The sequence below is a fragment of the Lepidochelys kempii genome, chromosome 4 (genome assembly GCF_965140285.1).
Source record: "Lepidochelys kempii isolate rLepKem1 chromosome 4, rLepKem1.hap1, whole genome shotgun sequence".
Lineage (NCBI taxonomy): Eukaryota > Metazoa > Chordata > Testudines > Cheloniidae > Lepidochelys > Lepidochelys kempii.
Genome location: NC_136383.1, coordinates 127670675 through 127690003, shown reverse-complemented (window position 1 = coordinate 127690003; position 19329 = coordinate 127670675). Strand labels below are relative to the sequence as shown.

At 41.2% G+C, this 19329-nt stretch overlaps 1 protein-coding gene across 8 annotated transcripts in view; it reads left to right on the top strand.

Moving 5' to 3' along the window:
- The window catches only part of ST3GAL5 (ST3 beta-galactoside alpha-2,3-sialyltransferase 5), a 68766-nt gene that overhangs the window by 12037 nt on the left and 37400 nt on the right, over window positions 1–19329 (top strand). For 4 of the 8 annotated variants that reach the window (XR_012158767.2, XR_012158768.2, XM_073342845.1 and 1 more), the window contains exons 2-5: window positions 514–610; window positions 6892–7006; window positions 8746–9089; window positions 16460–16646. Coding sequence is in view for 6 of the 8 variants with exons in the window: in XM_073342845.1 (XP_073198946.1) it covers window positions 516–610; window positions 6892–7006; window positions 8746–9089; window positions 16460–16646 (741 nt within the window). In the remaining 2 variants the exon portion in view is untranslated. Of the gene's footprint in view, window positions 1–255; window positions 383–513; window positions 621–6891; window positions 7007–8745; window positions 9090–16459; window positions 16647–19329 lie in introns of all 8 variants that reach the window. The other 4 variants (XM_073342849.2, XM_073342846.2, XM_073342844.2 and 1 more) reach the window with 3 other exon arrangements.

The window sequence follows — 19329 nt, the reverse complement described above, 5'->3', positions numbered from 1 at the left end:
ATGTTGTCATTGATGTATGTAATGCTGAATAGAATTTAGAGATACAATAATTGCCTTGGATAGGAGATCGGGCTTGTGTGTGTGTGTGTAATATATAAAGTGTAAATGTAGACTATAGTCAGTTATTCTGTTCTATGATAGCTTTATACAACTTCTGTGTAATGTAATTCATATAGTTCAAAATGTTGCATTTCCTATTATTTAAACTCGCATGAAATCTATGCTTTGTAAATAGTAACACTTGTATATTTTTAGAATTGCTTCCTAGCAATACAGTTGAGAGTTGATTGGGATGAATTCATACATTCATTGCAACCCACTGGGATGAAGTGATTCTCAACAATACAGAAATTTAAAACTGCGATTCACCATTGACAACAGGGTAAACAAAACCACGGATCTATTCCAGGAAACTTTCCACTTTAATTGCTCATAGTAATTGAATGCCTTCAGAAGCTTTTTGAATGCATAGCAACAGGATTCTTATTTAAAGTGGTGTGTTTTTCTTTACAGCAATGCTGAGTGATGAAGATAATTGTGTGAAGTTGAAAAGTGATCAACCAAAGCTGGTCACACATGAAGATGAAAAGACCAAGCTGGTTTTTAAAAGGTACTCTCAAGTAAGTGTGTCTCTGTCATGATAAATTAGATTTAAATTGCTGTTTAATCAAACATGCTGCAGGGTGTAAGCACTGAAGATACCTCAGTGATGTGTGGTATAAAAGCCTAGGGAATGGGATCATCACATCTGCCAAAGGGAGTTAAGCACCCAATCACATTGAGATCCAATGGAAGTTGGGTGCCTGTGTCATTTTTTTCAAGATGCCATCCTCTGTCTCTCTTTGTATATATAATATACACAGCCCATTTCCCCACCTCCCAATAAGAATTTAGTAGCAAGCCCTGGAATATCAATTTTATTTTGTGTCCAATAAATCATCTTGCCAAGACGCTTCCATAGTGTCATACTTGATGAAAATAGAGTACAGTGGAAATGCATTGTAGATCACTGAATTTTCCCATTGTTCATTTACTTGCTAAACACAATTGTTTTAAAAAATATTGCACCAAAAATGTTTGTCCCTTGTAGTTAGTTCTAATTTGATAATACTTCATAGCTAGTAGTATATTAGTATAAATGCTAAATTATATAAAAAAATAAAGATATATATTTGTATTAAGGCACATCATCACAGTGTGGGCCATTAAATCTTTGTGAAGTGTGGAGAACCTGCCAGTGTTTTTATAGCTTACTAGCATGTGGATTAGCAAACTTCGCTTTTCACATAGAACTTATTAAAATAGCTGTCTGGCTGGCATATACTGAATAGGTTTATGTCAAAGACAGTCAAATGGGAGCTGCTGGGTGCTCAGCACTTCTAACAATCTAGGTATTATTTAGGATGCCTAATATAGACTTCAGAGCTTAACTTTAGTCACTCATTTGTGAAAATTTTGGCTTTACTGTATATTTACTTCTGACATGCAGAAACCAAATATACAGTCATTAATTTATTAAAAATTATCTACGCTACTGTAAGTGACTGACAACTAATATTTATTTATTGTGTATAAAAATCCATAAATTGTAATGGTTGGCTTTTGTTCCATAGGAATAAATGAACAACTAAACCTCAAAAATCAATAACCAGATTTCCTAATAACAAGAAATTATTCAAATTAACTAACAAGAACGATATGCATTTGTAACGGTCAATTTAAAAATATTTTGATTCTTTATCGTATAAGTGTTTCTAAGATATCAATGACCAAATAGCATTTTTTGGTTTTGTGTTTTAACATGACAAAACAGGCTATTGACATTGTAACATTACTGTTATACAATAGTCTTTGTCAGAAAGTACTTAATTAACATTATTTATTCTGTTCTGGGTAAAAATATATGAAAAAATCATGAGTTCTTAGGAAAATGCACTTTTTATAGCTGAGTATTGGCAAGGACTCCATCAGTCTAAAACACCTTGGCTGTGCCTTCTCAGAAGCAATAGCAGGTGAATTGAAACTTTTTTGCAGCAATAATGATATAAAATCAATTTTTTGTCTCCGTAGAACTTCTGTGGTGGGTTGTAAAATTCTGTGCAATTTTTGATTGACCTACATATGTCTAATTATTAAAAAAAACAAAAAACCTCACGCAACACACTGCGTGTGCGTATAAGCAAAACTGACTAAATGTGTGACCTTGTTACTGTAGCCTTTGTTTTTCTCATCCCTTCTTCTCTATTGTGTATTACTCTATCTTGGCAGAATCTTGATTGTAAGCACTTTAATGAAGGGACATTGCTTGCTGCTTTGTATTTTTGTGTATTTTTTTTTTAATTGTAAAGCATCTGGCACACTCCAGGATTCTGTAGCTTTAAAATAAAAGACAAATGCAATACATACACTTATGGTACATTTGAATAAGCTGAGTTTGCAAAAAAAAGGATGCTGTTAAGTAGTGTAAAAGTGCTGGATGTTGCATTCACCTTGGAGGCTTAGTCCTCCATTAGCTGCATTTCATGTGAACTAACGCTTAAGTCAAGGTTGTTCTTTGAGTAATGGTCCCTATCTGGATTCCAGACGCAGGTGCACATGCGTGCCATGTGCTGGTGCCGGAACTGATCAGAGTAGTGTCCATTGACCCACACGTGCTTTGTGTGTCAACTGTGTGGTATGTCTGAGGCGGTAAGAGGCTGTGCGGGTTGACGCCACTACAGTTCCCTCTTACTGCCGCCTGGCCAGAGTTGGAACCCCTGCCAAGAGAACTGCTCTTTGAGTGAGTTTTTAGTGAGTATATGGTGAGTTTTTAGTAGTTAGTTAATTTTCCTTGGACTTCTCCCCTTCAGGGGTTTCTTTCTCCCTGGCCTGGGGACTATGCCCCAACAAAGCAGCTTCAAGAACTGTGACTTGTGCCCTCGCTACTTTTTCAGTGAGAGGCGAGCACATTCGTTGCCTTTACTGCCTTGTACTGTTTCTCATTGCCCGGACTCGAGCAGCTTGTGAACCTTACCTCTGCAAATATCTGATGGAGGAGCAATGCATCCACGTGCATAACCGGACATGGCTCCACCAGATCTGCTGGAACAGTGCTCGACACCGGTGGTGAGCACTTCACTGGGCCCCTCCCGTGCAGCACTGCTGCACCTGCCGAAACCCCACTGCATGCACAAGAAGCATGAGCATAAGAGCGGTTACCCGATGGGGACAGCTTCTAAATGCAGTGTTGCCTCCCCGAGCCGTGCTAGGTCAGGCAAGAAGTCTTGTGCAGCTGTAGATGCTCCTGTTCCAAAAGCCGTTGTACGCCACTGGCACTGTCTTCTGCTTCGGCACCTGGGCCACCTCCTTCGCCCTCGGCGCGGTCGACACCGCCAGGACCTTCTGGCCTGTCCCACCCAGTCCTGCGCACTCTGGCATGCTTATCACCCCTGATGCCGTCAGATGAGCTCATGCTGCCTTTCGTTGGCTCTCCGCTGCGCTCTGGATCCCTGCCTGTTCCGAGATTCCTCTCTCCAGCGGACGAGCCCCTCCTGCTCCAATCCGAGCCCTTTCCACCTCACGGCCTGGTATTTGGATGGGGCTCGCATGTAGACCAGGCTTGTTCTGACCCCATCTAAGACATCCTCACTGAAATGGCTAAGTGGCACCGCTTCAGCTCATGGGCACGCTGCCATCACATCTTTCCAGGCTCTGTCTCCATTCCTGTTCTTCTGGACTACCTCTGTCATCTCTGCCAGTCAGGCCTCGCTCACTTCTCAGTCTGCATCCACCTGGAGGCACTCAGTACCTTTCTTCCTCCTGTGGATGGCTTCTCCGTTTTCACCAATCCGATAACCTCCCGCTTCCTCTGCAGCCTTCTCAATGCTTTTCCCCTAGTACGAAGGCCTATCCCCTCTTGGGTTCAGAATCTGGTTCTCTCTGTCCTCACCAAGCCTCCCTTTGAACCCCTCATCACTTGCTCTTTCTCCCATCTTTCCATGAAGGTGATCTTCTTAGTGGCTATCACCTCCGCATGATGCGTCAGCAAACTGGCCGCCATGATGGCGGATCTGCCATTTACCATCTTCCACAAAGACAGGGTCTCCTTACGTCTTTACCCTGAGTTCCTGCCCACGGTGACTTCCTCCTTCCCCCTCAACCAGAGTACACACCTTCTGGTCTTCTACCCTAAGCCATGCGCCTCCCCCGTGGAGTGCATATTCCACTCCCTTGATGTCTGCCGAGCATTAGCCTTTTATCTCTACCACATCCGTGACTTCCGAGTGGCCCACTGGCTCCTCATCGCCATCACAGAGTGCTGTCGGAGTTGCACCCTTTCTTCCCAGTGCCTCTCCAAATGGATCTCCCGTTGCGTCATAACCACTCCACATGGGCGTGTGCAACCCTGTTGGCTTTCCTTGCGGATGTTCCGTGGCAATAGATATGTCAGGCAACTCCTTGGTCCTCTGTCCACACCTTTTCCTCTCACTATGCCATTGCCCCCTCAACGATGATGGATGCAGCAGCTGGTCATGCTGTCCTGCAGACTTGGTCTTCTCGAGAGCCCTCATGCCTGCTTCCCTACTGACCGCTGCTCGCTATTCTCCTGCGTTTGGAATCCTGACATAGGGACCATCACTCGAAGAAGAAAAGGTTATTTACTGTAACTGGAGGTTCTTCAAGAGGTGTGGTCCCTATCTGGATTCCAATCCCGCCCTTCTTCTCCTATGCTCCGGGCTCCATTTGCTTCCTGGTCCGAGGGAACTGGAGGGGTGTCAGCCTCTTAAACCCTTGGATGCGCCACATGGTTGAGGCATGTGCAGGTCAACAGAGACTACTATGAACAGTTCTGGCTCCAGTGCATGGCATGCATGCGCACCTGTGTTTGGAATCCAGGTAGGGACCACACATCTCGAAGAACCTCCAGTTACAGGAAGTAACCTTCTCTCATTCTTTAATCCCATGCTTTGTGAGGTTAGAGGCCGGACAATCACATGCCATCATATGTTCGCAGCACAAAAGACATCTGTTCTTTATAGTTTATTTTAATCCCTTTCGGAACAAGGGAATAAATATTAATAAACATAGTCTATTAACATTCTTAGGGAGTAGCTCCCATTAGGGGAACTAGCACGCGGGACAGGGGGGAGCATAAAGTCATAACTGTTTAATAGTAACAATTTATAATTACTCTCTCTGACGTCCCAAATTAAAGGTACAGTTTTGGCTTGTGTCATAGAATCGTAGAATCACAGAATATCAGGGTTGGAAGGGACCTCAGGAGGTCATCTAGTCCAACCCCCTGCTCAAAGCAGGACCAATCCCCAATTAAATCATCCCAGCCAGTGTCTGTGGGGAAGGGATGGTAGTGGAACAAGAGGACAGAAACTATTGTTTAAAATACTTTCAAATAAATATTTAAAGTGTACTATAGCTAGGGCCCTACCAAATTCATGGCCATGAAAAATGCGTCCGAGACCGTGAAATCTGGTCTTTAGTGTGCTTTTACCTTGTACTATACGGATTTCACAGGGAAGATCAGCATTTCTCAAATTGAGGGGCCTGACCCACAAGGGAGTTGCAGGGAGTGTCAAGGTTATTTTAGGGGGGGTCACCAAAAATATTGCCACCCTTACTTCTGCACTGTCTTCAGTTCTGGGCAGCAGGAGAGCGGTGGCTGTTAGCCAGGCAGCCGGCTCTGAAGGTTGCGCCCTGCCAGCAGCAGCACAGAAGTAAGGGTACCATACCATGCCATCCTTTATTCGGCGCTGCTCTGGCGGTGGCTCTGCCTTCAGAGCTGGGCGCCCAGCCAGCAGCTGCTGCTCTCCCGCTGCCCAGCTCTGAAGCAGTGCCGCTGCCAGCAGCAGCACAGAAGTAAGGGTAGCAGGACCGCAACCCCCCCTACAATAACCTTGCAAGCCCCCCACAACTCCTTTATGGGTCAGGACCCCTAAAATTACAACCCTGTGAAATTTCAGATTTTAATAGCTGAAATCATGGAATTGACTATTTTTTTAAATCTTGTGACTGAATTTGGTAGGGCCCTAACTATAACGCTCCATCTAAGGTAACAGCGCTCAGCTGACCGGTAGTTCTTATTACTTATGTTGTTCAGATAGTAGTTCCCAGTAATAATACTCAACATTCACGTAGCCCATTACCATGCTCAAACCACTGAGGAAAACCTGGATTAAAATGATTCTAGGAATGCTGGCTTTTTAGTATAGGGCGGAAAGTTGGGTGTCTGGGTGTCTTTTTAAATTTATAAATCCTGCATTCTGGCCTTCCAAGTAACCTAAAATAGATCTGGTGGCCCCTAGGTGGTGGTTTGAACACCCAGGTGTGGGATTTTAGCCTCTGAAGTTTTCAGATTGGGTTTTCAGCACCAAAAACATTTTAAGTATTTTTGACACTGAAAACCCAGTTTGCAACTGCACTCTTTACATGAGTAGTGTTTGTTTTGGCCATTTTTAAGAATGAAGCAAAACTATTCTTTTTAAAGAAAACAAAAAGTACTTTAGTGTTGTCCCAAAATTTACAGAGAGCAGCCTGTTGATATAGTCCAATTTGATGCAGGACACATCAAGGTCATTTAGTTTAAAGTAACCGCTACCAGTGCAGAACCACGCTACAAAGCCAAAGCATCCTTGAGCACCAGTCTCCATATTACAGTATTTATCCAAGTTAGTGCAAAAAGCTTTGAAGGGGCGAGGAAGAATGTGGCTTACAGCATTAGGACTGTGGAGTGTCTCAGTATGGGTTGCATTTAAGCATGCTTTTTTATAGGTTTTTTTTATTTTTTTGAACTTGCTCACATTTTATCAGCTTCACAAAGGAGTAGTTCAGAAATAACTGCACTGTTGGCAGTGGCCCACTGCTCTAAAAGTAATCACTGGCTCTTGTTCGTTTTAGACCTGTTATACTGCTTGCAGTCGTGGTGTACTTCCTTTATATCCTCAAGTTACGTTTTGGCCCTGAAGAATGTGACATGAAGAAAATGCACTATGTGGACCCTGAACGTGTAAAGGTTTGCTAGTCTTTATCTGTATCTAGCAAATGTTACTGATGTATTGTGTAGAGTTGGAAAGTTCACCGCAGGACCTGAAATGATGGAGTTGTAGGCTGAAGTCCTGCAATGCAGGCAGATGAATTTACTTTTCTATATGCTCCATTACCTGGACTGAGAGGCTGTTTTCAATTCTTATGCTTATGTAGGCAGTGAGACTTACACAGAGAAAATTATAGAGTTTTAGGAATAGAATTAACGAGGAAGAAAACAATGGTTTATGAAAGAGTAATGTTTGCCATCACAGATATGATACATAGTTTGAAAAAGTTTATGGAAGGTTGCAAGAAAAGAAAAGGACTTAGATATGTATACAGAATTCTGTGGCCTGATTATCTTGCCAGTTGCATGCACAGAATGCCTTTGACCTTGCTGCAAGTTGCAGAATGGATGGGATGATTAGTCAGACTTAAAAACCAGCTTCTGTAGTGCCACACTGGAGAGTGTGAAGGCTTGGGAGTTGTTCTAAAAACTGAAACATTATGCTTGCTATTACACTGTAACACAAAGGTGCTGACTCTCACCCTGCATTGGGAAGAAGGAAGAATTTGGTATTCTGAACATCTGATTAGAAGTCTAAAACACCCTGGGCCTGCTTAAAATTTTTTGGTACCTGTAGGGTCTGTTCTGCACATCTGTGGAGTTCTTCTAATTGCAATTTTAAAAAACCTCCCCTTTTTCCATTTTTCTTTGTTCCCCTTTTTCTATAATCTTAACATCAGGCTTTCATTTTTGACTCTCCCACATATATCACACAAACATCTCTTTGTTTTCTACTTGCCTCTGTTCCTCCCCCCTTTCCATTTTGTTCTTGTTTTTATGATAAATCTTCTCATTTGTTGAGCAATGATAAAATGGCATCTTTGCCTTTGAACTGTATTAAAGCTTCCCCCTCGTACCAGACCCCAATTTGCAGGTTCTACTCTCTAAAAATGTGCAGGAGGATCTTGTTTCAAAGAGACAGATTATCATTTATTTGGCAGGGGAAGATTCAGCTGAAAGCTGGTACTGTAGGTTTTTATATTGGTACTTCATCTTCATTTTAAGGAGAACTTTAGACCCTTCACTTCCAGGTGAACATTTTAAGCGTGGTTATAGTGGGATTTTTTAAATGACCATAAACATCTAGATTAAAATCAGTTCACAAGTCAAAATGCTGCAAGTCCTGTCTTGGATGTGACGGAGTTTTTCTTTCCAGCTTACGTGTCTCTGGTAGTACAGTTTCTGCAATCAAAATTTAGCTGAAAAATTTGTTACTGATGGATAAGGCAGAGCAAAAACCATCTTCCTTTCCCATAGCTCTATTGGCCATGAACAAAAATAACCAGTCATTGCTTGAAAACGTTCAGGAAGCAGACAAGCTTTGTAAAAAGGTACCATTTTACATAGTAATTTTTCTGACTGCACCTGCACTCTAACTTACTCCTAAAGAAATCTTCCACCTGAAAGAGGTAAGTTATACTCTGAAACCTGCACTCTTGATAACCCCACAAACAGGAAGCTCCTTGTTTTAACTGACTAGTTTTAAATTTCCCACAGTTGGTGGTTCAGTTTGGTTTGTCTTTCTAAAACCTACATCTGCTAATTTACGGATGTCTATTGACCTCGTGGGAGGTTGCTTCAGACAGGAGATGCTATATTTATAATACTGAAATGTACTAGCTTGTATGACTTAAATTTTATATACCGTCTTGTTTCAGAGAGCACAAAAATATGCCAAACTCATACAGCAAGGAGAATGTCGACCTTCTTTTGTGAAGAAGGAGATGGACAGATTATTTGCTGAGAAGTACAGCGTGAACATATTTCCCTTTGTAAGAGAAGATATAAACAGACATGAAGCTGTGTTTAAATACAAACCCCCGTTTGGATTTCACAAGAACTCTGATAAACTTCAGAACCTCTTAAAACTCTTACCTGAGTATGACTTGCCCGAGAACTTGAAGTCAAAACACTGTAAGCGTTGTGTTGTTGTAGGAAGTGGTGGAATACTTCGTGGATTGGAGCTAGGCCATGTGCTGAATGAGTTTGATATTGTTATAAGGTGCATATTTCTCTTCTGTCTAAAGTTACAAAGTAATTTAACATTTGTGTTGTTTTCAAACAGCCTCTCTTTTTGAGAGGGGAAAGGGGAGTCTCAGACTCCATTTATTACTTAGTTTATGAAACTGAAAGTATTTTATTAATATTACTTGTCTTTACAATATTCACAATATGGTGAATCAGATAAACTTACTCAAATTCAGACTGCAGGGACCAGGAATATATCATTATTTCAGTGTGCTCCAGACCAGTGGTTTTCAACCTTTTTTGGACCAGGTCCCATTTGTAAACATTGATGGCCAGTCTCAATCCAGTAAATAGAAAGTAGAAAATGCACGTATTTTGGCCCCAAAATACTTATTACCCACTGTATGTAACAACAACACCAATAATAACAATAACAGTAATAAAAAGTTAAAGCAGCTCAATATCCAGAAAGTTAAAGGCAGAAATCAACATTAACAGGAACACATTAACAGTATAATAAATTCTAGGTTCCACTTAATGAGAAACTTGAGCTTGCTTCTCTTTGACAAGTTTATCAAAGTTTGGTGTAATTTTAGTCAGCATAATCTGAAGGTTGTGTTCAACATCCAGTCTATTCCTGCTTTTATTCTTCAGTTGAGTCAAGGCAGAGAATCCAGCTTTGCACAAGTATGTTGTACTGAAAGGCAAAAGGACTGGCAAGCAGGACGTTCTCCAACAGCAGCACTGCACCAAAACTGGGGAATGCTCATTTCAGTATATTTTCTCTATAGATTGCGAATGCAAGATAACTTGACCAGCTGAGATTCTTTCTTCTTAGGTAGATTCATGTTTTCCAACACAACTCCAAACGGATCCTGTATCCATTCTTTGCCCTTAGGTTGTTTGGAAAGTAATTGCAGAATCTTGTGTGCAATTTAGTTAAATGACTACTGATCGTTTTCTTCAGTACTTCCTGGCTAGTGGAATCTTTCAAATTTTTTTTTCTGAATATGCGTTACGAAACATGTCCATCCTATCATTTGAAATATGTTTGTTCACAGAGAGGGTTTTTTTTAAATTCAGCAATTTTGTCAGTTAGCTGCAAGCGATTGTGCTCTCTGCCCTGTAAAGACAGATTCAAATAATTCAGATGATCAAATATATGTGCCAGATATGCAGCACAAACAAACCATGTGTTGCTACTGAAGCGTTCTGCCAGGTGAGCCTTTTTTTCTTCAAGAAAAGCTGCCAACTCATTTTTAAATTTGAGACACTTTGCCATGGGACAGCCAGCAAACTTCAGCATGGTAAAGCAGATGTACGTGAGTACTGCCCATTTTCTGACAGAAAACTTGAAAGCATCATGATTTCTTGGTATTTTGTTTGATGTAAGTGACTATTTTGACAGCATTTTTAAGAGTTTCTTGAAGCTCAGGTGCCTTGTCTTTAGCTGCTAATGCCTCCCTGTGCAGGAAACAATAGTTCCATGTTGCATTGGATGCTTTCAAAGGGATACTTTGAGCAACTACTGAATGTTTCTCTCTCATCATATGTGACACCAACACACTTCGACCAGCTTAATCCCACCAACTCCAAGTAATTATCCAGTGCAAGAAACATATTAGCAGTAGTAACAGAAATAGGCAAATCTGCACTAAACAAGTACTGTTCTGGCAAATCAGTTTTCTGTGCATTCCTCACATAAACCAGCAATATAGTGTGGTTTGATACATCAGTAGATTCATCTAGTTGTAAAGCAAAACAGTTGCTTACTGAAAGATGATCAGTTGTTTGCAGTTTGGTGTGTTCTGAGCTATATCACAGATTCTTCTCCATATTGTATTGTTGGAGAAAGAGATTGCTTTTAATTTTTTTGCCACTGACTCGCCCAACAATTTAGTGTGTGTGTCAATAGCAGAAGGTAAAATTAACTCCTCAGCGACAGTGTGAGCTTTTTTGCAATGCGGTGTGCAACAAGGGTAAGAGGCATGCAGTGTTTGCTCACTGACAGTAAATACATGTTCAGATGCTTTTTTTGACATTTCCAAATCTGCTTTTTCATTTGAAAAAATGAAGAGGCTTGTCTTTATAGCTAGAGTGCTTTGTCTCCAAATGTCTACATAAATTTGATGGTTTTAGGCTTTAATTTGCTAACAGTTCACTGCAGATGGCACACAGTGGCCTGTATTCACCATTTCAGTCCTCGGTAAATGAAAACCCAAACTTTAAGTAAGCAGGGTTGTACCTATGATTACGTTTCTTCCCAGGTTGTGATGAATTCCTACTATCATTGGTACTTGCAGTTGCAACAGCACAGTTGAAAAAATTAATCCATTTCACTAACTAAAGACCCATTTTGTGATTAAAACACACTCTTCACTTGAAACTCTACACAGCACTCTTTTCCCATAACTCTTCCCGCCTTGCATTCGATTGGCTAATCGGTAAGGCTAGGTCATGGAGGTCACTGATTCCGTGATTTTATGTGACTTCCATGACTTCAGCCCTTGGTGGCGGGGCTCAGGGTTGGGGTGGCTGTGAACCTTTTGTACATTCATGCGACCCACTTTTAGGTAGTGACCTGTGGGTTGAGAAACTGCTCTAGACACCAGATACCACACAACATGGATAATAAAAATAGTGAGTTGGAAATTACTGCAGTCACGGACAAAGCACAATGTACACATGAAGTTGGTACTATATAAATTCCTAAAGTAAATAGATGTCTGATCATTCTAATGTAGGCTTTTGAAATAACCTGTTACACCTTCTGGTTATCAGGGGGAGTTGATCAGTTATCTTGCTTTTCTAGTATTAAGTGTTTCATGTGAAAGGGTAAGTGGATCTGCTAGTGTTAGAAAGCATTCTGTTTCAGAGTTGTGATACATAGCTTTATTTTCAATGCACCTGCCTTGTTGACACACTCTGGAAGACACATAGTATAACAGAAGCATAATAAGCAGTCAATAACAATGAAATAAACCACTGTCTTCTTTAAATGAAAACCAATTCTGAGGTTCCTATTAAAAAAAAGAAAAAGAAAAAAGGTTTGGGAGTGATGACATGGGCAAAGAATAATATGGGCTCGCTAGAGGTCATCTTAAATACTCATTGAAATTAAAAGATGACAAGTGCAATGTAAAATATAGACTGCTTGCTCATTTTAGTGACAAAAGTAAGTCTTGACTGCTTTTTACTCTCGTTAGCCCTGCAGAGATACTACTTTTCTTGTCACCAATAGAATTGTGAGATACTAAAAATTATGGACTGAATAGAGACACTGGATTTATGGCTTATTACAGCCATCTATAACCCACTAATAGCCCCTCTTCTCAGCTGCTTTCCCTGCCTTTTCCTCCCTCTGACTGGAAAGATGTTAACCTTTGCCTTGATTAGTCCCTTGAAATATGTGTTAACTTCTTTTGCTAAACAACCTGTTCCGTCATGCATTTAGCAGTAACACTTTGAGGTTAAGGTTTTGTCTAACACTGCACTTTCGTTCAGAGGTGTGAAAAACACACACACACACACACCCCTGAATGACAAAAGTGTTACTGACGAAAAGTGCTCTCTCCTTCCTCTTGTTGGGAGTGGATTTATTTTGTCGGCGGGAAAGCTCTCTCCTGCCGACAAAGAGCGGCTACACTTTGCACCTTTTAGTGGTCTGGCTGTAGCGGCACAGCTGTGTCACTAGAAGGCACGTGGTATAGACATAGCCTTAGGCTATGCTATAGAGTTAGGTCAACATATGGCAGCTTAAGTTAAAGTAACTATAGAAATGCCTACACTTCAGTTTCGCTCCTGTCATAGAATCATAGAATATCAGGGTTGGAAGGGACCTCAGGAGGTCATCTAGTCCAACCCCCTGCTCAAAGCAGGACCAATCCCCAATTAAATCATCCCAGCCAGGGCTTTGTCAAGCCTCACCTTAAAAAATCTCTAAGGAAGGAGATTCCACCACCTCCCTAGGTAAAACATTCCAGTGTTTCACCACCCTCCTAGTGAAAAAGTTTTTCCTAATATCCAACCTAAACCTGCCCCACTGCAACTGGAGACCATTACTCCTTGTCCTATCATCTTCTAGAACTGAGAATAGTCTAGAACCATCCTCTTTGGAACCACCTCTCAGGTTGTTGAAAGCAGCTATCAAATCCCCCCTCATTCTTCTCTTCCGCAGACTAAACAATCCCAGTTCCCTCAGCCTCTCCTCATAAGTCATGTGTTCCAGACCCCTAATCATTTTTGTTGCCCTTCGCTGGACTCTCTCCAATTTTTCCACATCCTTGTAGTGTGGGGCCCAAAACTGGACACAGTACTCCAGATGAGGCCTCACCAATGTCGAATAGAGGGGGACGATCATGTCCCTCGATCAGCTGGCCATGCCCCTACTTATACATCCCAAAATGCCATTGGCCTTCTTGGCAACAAGGGCACACTGTTGACTCATATCCAGCTTCTCGTCCACTGTCACCCCTAGGTCCTTTTCTGCAGAACTGCTGCCTAGCCATTCGGTCCCTAGTTTGTAGCGGTGCATTGGATTCTTCCGTCCTAAGTGCAGGAATCATAGAATCATAGAATATCAGGGTTGGAAGGGACCCCAGAAGGTCATCTAGTCCAACCCCCTGCTCAAAGCAGGACCAATTCCCAGTTAAATCATCCCAGCCAGGGCTTTGTCAAGCCTGACCTTTGTCAAGCTTGACCTTAAAAACCTCTAAGGAAGGAGATTCTACCACCTCCCTAAGTAACGCATTCCAGTGTTTCACCACCCTCTTAGTGAAAAAGTTTTTCCTAATATCCAATCTAAACCTCCCCCACTGCAACTTGAGACCATTACTCCTCGTTCTGTCATCTGCTACCATTGACAACAGTCTAGAGCCATCCTCTTTGGAACCCCCTTTCAGGTAGTTGAAAGCAGCTATCAAATCCCCCCTCATTCTTCTCTTCTGCAGGCTAAACAAGCCCAGCTCCCTCAGCCTCTCTGCACTTATCCTTATTGAACCTCATCAGATTTCTTTAGGCCCAATCCTCCAATTTGTCTAGGTCCCTCTGTATCCTATCCCTACCTGCCACCGTATCTACCACTCCTCCTAGTTTAGTATCATCCGCAAATTTGCTGAGAGTGCAATCCACACCATCCAGATCATTTATGAAGATATTGAACAAAACCGGCCTCAGGACCGACCCTTGGGGCACTCCACTTGATACCGGCTGCCATCTAGACATGGAGCCATTGATCACTACCCGTTGAGCCCGACAATCTAGCCAACTTTCTACCCACCTTATAGTGCATTCATGCAGCCCATACTTCTTTAACTTGCTGACAAGAAAACTGTGGGAGACCGTGTCAAAAGCTTTGCTAAAGTCAAGAAACAATACATCCACTGCTTTCCCTTCATCCACAGAACCAGTAATCTCATCATAGAAGGCGATTAGATTAGTCAGGCATGACCTTCCCTTGGTGAATCCATGCTGACTGTTCCTGATCACTTTCCTCTCTTGTAAGTGCTTCAGGATAGATTCCTTGAGGACCTGCTCCATGATTTTTCTGGGGACTGAGGTGAGGCTGACTGGCCTGTAGTTCCCAGGATCCTCCTCCTTCCCTTTTTTAAAGATGGGCACTACATTAGCCTTTTTCCAGTCGTCCGGGACTTCCCCCGATCGCCATGAGTTTTCAAAGATAATGGCCAATGGCTCTGCAATCACAGCCGCCAACTCCTTTAGCACTCTCGGATGCAACGCATCCGGCCCCATGGACTTGTGCACGTCCAGCGTTTCTAAATAGTCCCAAACCACTTCTTTCTCCACAGAGGGCTGGCCACCTACTCCCCATGCTGTGTTGCCCAGCGCAGCAGTCTGGGAGCTGACCTTGTTTGTGAAGACAGAGGCAAAAAAAGCCTTGAGTACATTAGCTTTTTCCACATCCTCTGTCACTAGGTTGCCTCCCTCATTCAGTAAGGGGCCCACGCTTTCCTTGACTTCCTTCTTGTTGCCAACTTACCTGAAGAAACCCTTCTTGTTACTCTTAACATCTCTCGCTAGCTGCAGCTCCAGGTGCGATTTGGCCCTCCTGATTTCATTCCTACATGCCCGAGCAACATTTTTATACTCTTCCCTGGTCATTTGTCCAATCTTCCACTTCTTGTAAGATTCTTTTTTATGTTTAAGATCCGCAAGGATTTCACTGTTATGCCAAGCTGGTCGCCTGCCATATTTACTGTTCTTTCGACACATCGGGATGGTTTGTCCCTGTAACCTCAATGGGGATTCTTTGAAATACAGCCAGCTCTCCTGGACTCCTTTCCCCCTCATGTTATTCCCCCAGGGGATCCTACCCATCAGTTCCCTGAGGGAGTTGAAGTCTGCTTTCCTGAAGTCCAGGGTCCGTATTCTGCTGCTTACCTTTCTTCCCTGTGTCAGGATCCTGAACTTGACCAACTCATGGTCACTGCCTCCCAGATTCCCATCCACTTTTGCTTCCCCTACTAATTCTTCCCAGTTTGTGAGCAGCAGGTCAAGAAAAGCTCTCCCCCTAGTTGGCTCCTCCAGCACTTGCACCAGGAAATTGTCCCCTACATTTTCCAAAAACTTCCTGGATTGTCACTGTAACTGTAACTGCCCTGCTACGCTGACTTAACTCCACCTCCAGAGTGGCGTAGAGTCAAGGTCAGTGTAGTTAGGTCGAAGCAGTGTCAGTGTAGACACTGTTTGCATATGTTGACTGTTCCTGGCTTTCAGGAGCCATCCCACAATGTCCCACACTGACAGTACAATCGGTACAAGCACGCCTCGTGAGGAGGCACGCTGCTGACACAAGGAGCAAAATATAGATATGCACAAGCAGTGTAATTATTATGGCAGCTGTATGCCAACGTAAGCTAGGTCAATTTAATTTTGTAGTGTACAGGTGGCTTGAGTTAATTTCCCAGACCTGAAGAAAAGCTCTGTTTAAGCTTGAAAACTTCTCTCTCACCAACAGAAGTTGGTCCAATAAACAATAATACCTCATCCACCTTGTCTCCTAAATTCCAGTCTGTTAGAATTGTGCAAACCCATTGAGGACATTGGGATTCCTGAGATGTCATTGTAATTTTGACTTAAAGAGCCTTTTATTACAGGGGTGATATGCAGTAAGCTTGCTGTTTGCCCCTCAGAGCCCTAGTTGAACTATGGGGCAACAAGAAACACGAACACTGCAATAGTATTTGTATGGTTGCTTTTCAGAGCGAGGCCACCCATTGAGGTTTGTTCTTGTTACCAGGGGAGTAATTTATTGATGTATTATGTTCAAATAAAATTTGGTGAGCCAACTAAAACTTGTTACTTAGGTATTTAAAGTCACTTGTGTGGTATTTTAATGACATCAGATACCATGTTTACTTAATGTGTTTTATTTCACTTTTTTAGATTAAATGATGCACCAATTCAGGGCTACACAGATCATGTTGGTAACAAAACTACCATAAGGATGACCTATCCAGAGGGAGCCCCACTTTCTGAAAATGAATATAACCCTCAGAGCTTGTTTGTTGTTGTCTTATTTAAAAGTGTCGATTTCAATTGGCTTCAAGCAATGGTAAAAAATGAAGCATTGGTAGGTATAAACAGTCGACTTATCACATGCATATCTTGGTTTTCTGATGCACAGAAAACAGACTTTCCAGTCCAGTCACTATTTTACTGTATTGAATTCTTCACTAGCAGTCAGGGTGGATTGTTTTAAATCAGCAAGCAGGAAACTTTGGTTTAAATATTCAGTTTTAATCCTGTTTTGCATTTGTACTTCTGAATGATTTTTCGAAAGAAAGGTTGATTCTCATTGGTTGGTACAATGTGGTACTACTTTTTGCTAACCAGGAGGGTACACAATATTTAATGGCACAGAGAGTACACTTATAAAGTTTGCGGATGATACCAAACTGGGAGGGTTGTGAGTGCTTTGGAGGATAGGATTAAAATTCAAAATGATCTGGACAAACTGGAGAAATGGTCAGAGGTAAATAGGATGAAATTCAATAAGGACAAATGCAAAGTACTCCACTTAAGAAGGAACAATCAGTTGCACACATGGAAAATGACGGCCTAGGAAGGAGTATTGCAGAAAGGGATTGGGGGATCATAATAGATCACAAGCTAAATATGAGTCCACAGTGGAACACTGTTGCAAAAAAAACAATAATTCTGGGATGTATTAGCAGGCATGTTGTAAGCAAGATACGAGAAATAATTCTTCCCCTCTACTCCACGCTGAGCTGAGTAGGTCTCAACTGGAGTATTGTGTCCAGTCTGGGCATCACATTTCAGGAAGGATGTGGACAAATTGGAGAAAGTCTAGAGGAGAGCAACAAAACTGATTAAAGGTCTAGAAAACATGACCTGTGAGGGAAGATTGAAGAAATGGAGTTTGTTTAGTCTGGAAAAGAGAAGACTGAGGGGGGGATATGATAACGGTTTTCAAGTACGTAAAAGGTTGTTATAAGGAGGAGGATGAAAAATTGTACTCCTTAACTTCTGAGGATAGGACAAGAAGCAATGGGCTTAAATTGCAGTAAGGGTAGTTTAGTTCGGACATTAGGAAAACCTTCCAAACTGTTGGTGGTTAAACACTGGAATAAATTGCCCAGGGAAGTTGTGGAATCTCCATCATTGGAGATTTTTAAGAGCAGGTTAGACAAACACCTATCAAGGATGGGCTAGACAATACTTAGTTCTGCCATGAGTGCAGGGGATTGGACTAGATGACCTCTTGAGATCCTTTCCAGTCCTATGTTTCTGAGACTTACATGCATTTAAGCAGTATGTGGCTTAACATAGATTTAGTCAGATTCTTAATTTTTATATTTTTGTTAGAAAATGCTGAATGACACATTTATATACTAGGTTGATTTTTATTTTTTTTTAGCAGTGACTTATCTAGCTGCGTTACATAGGAGATAGTATAGCTTAGTGGCTAGAGAACTGAACTGGGACTTAGGAGATGTGGGTTTAATTCCTGGCTCTTCCACTGGCCTGTTTGCCCTTGGGCAGGTCACTTCTCCATGTCGCTTAATTTTCTCATTTATAAAATAGGGATAGTGATACTGTGACCTCTTTTGTAAAGTGTTTTGAGATATAAAAGATGAGAAGTGCTATATAAGGACTAAGTAATTGTCATATTATTATTGGTATTATTTGGATGGAAATTGGAATCTAATTAAAAATGCACAAAAAATAACATTTTAAAATTGTTTTTTGTTAAAACTACCTTAAATATGCTGGATACATAAGAAAAAAAGTATATCAACATTTTTTGTATTTAAAACCAATTGATTTATTAAACAATGACAGCATTATCTGTAGTTAATTGAAGTGATTTCTTTCTGGTTATCATGTCCATCAAGATTTTATAATGGTAGATCTCGTCCTGTCCCCTCATGTTTATTGATTAGATTAAAAGAGTGAAACAAGTTTTCTACTTTTTAAGATTCCAGCTGGTTTCACAACTTTGAATGAATTAATCATTGTACTGAACTACTTGAATAAACTGAAATGAAGAAAATATTTTCTTTGGAGCCGCAGAAGGGGCTAGGTCTGTCAAAAGCTGGGTAACACTTCAACAAACCCGGGTTCTAGGTGCATAGCCGATGACTTCAATTAGTTCAGTAGTTTAGCTTTTCTGGCAGCAAGCATATTCTGTTTGAATATTATTTTGATATTTAAATTGTAATATATTTTAATTTAGGCCTTAACGTAGCATAATTTCAAATTTAATTTTAAATATATCTTTTTAAAAAAAGTTGAATTAAAATAAAATTTTGTGTGTTTTTTTTTTATCCACCTTGCAAGCAATCTATTTGTTGCAGTACTTCTAGTTATTGTTCATGTCAGTACATAGATGTAATACTGTATGCTCACACTGGTGCCTTTCATCCAAGTATCTTGATCCTTTACACACAGTAAACATCAAAATGCCTTATGTGCTCAGTAAATTCATTTTGAATTTGGGTTAAGTGACTTGGTTAAGGTTGCAGAGCCAGGAACAGAAACCAGATGTTCGGACTGCCAGTCCCCTTCCTTACTCGCTAAACCACATCATGCTCATTTAGGAGTGTTTGTGTTATGTGTAATAGATGTAAGATATTACTGGTGTTGGTTACTGCCCTTCAAATTCTGTATGAAGATTCATTCGTTGCTTAATATATGTTTAAAGAAATAGATCTATATGCAAGAGACCCCTGAAGTATTGTATTTTATTGATTAGAGTGTTTATGCAAACATGAAATGCCATAAATTATTCA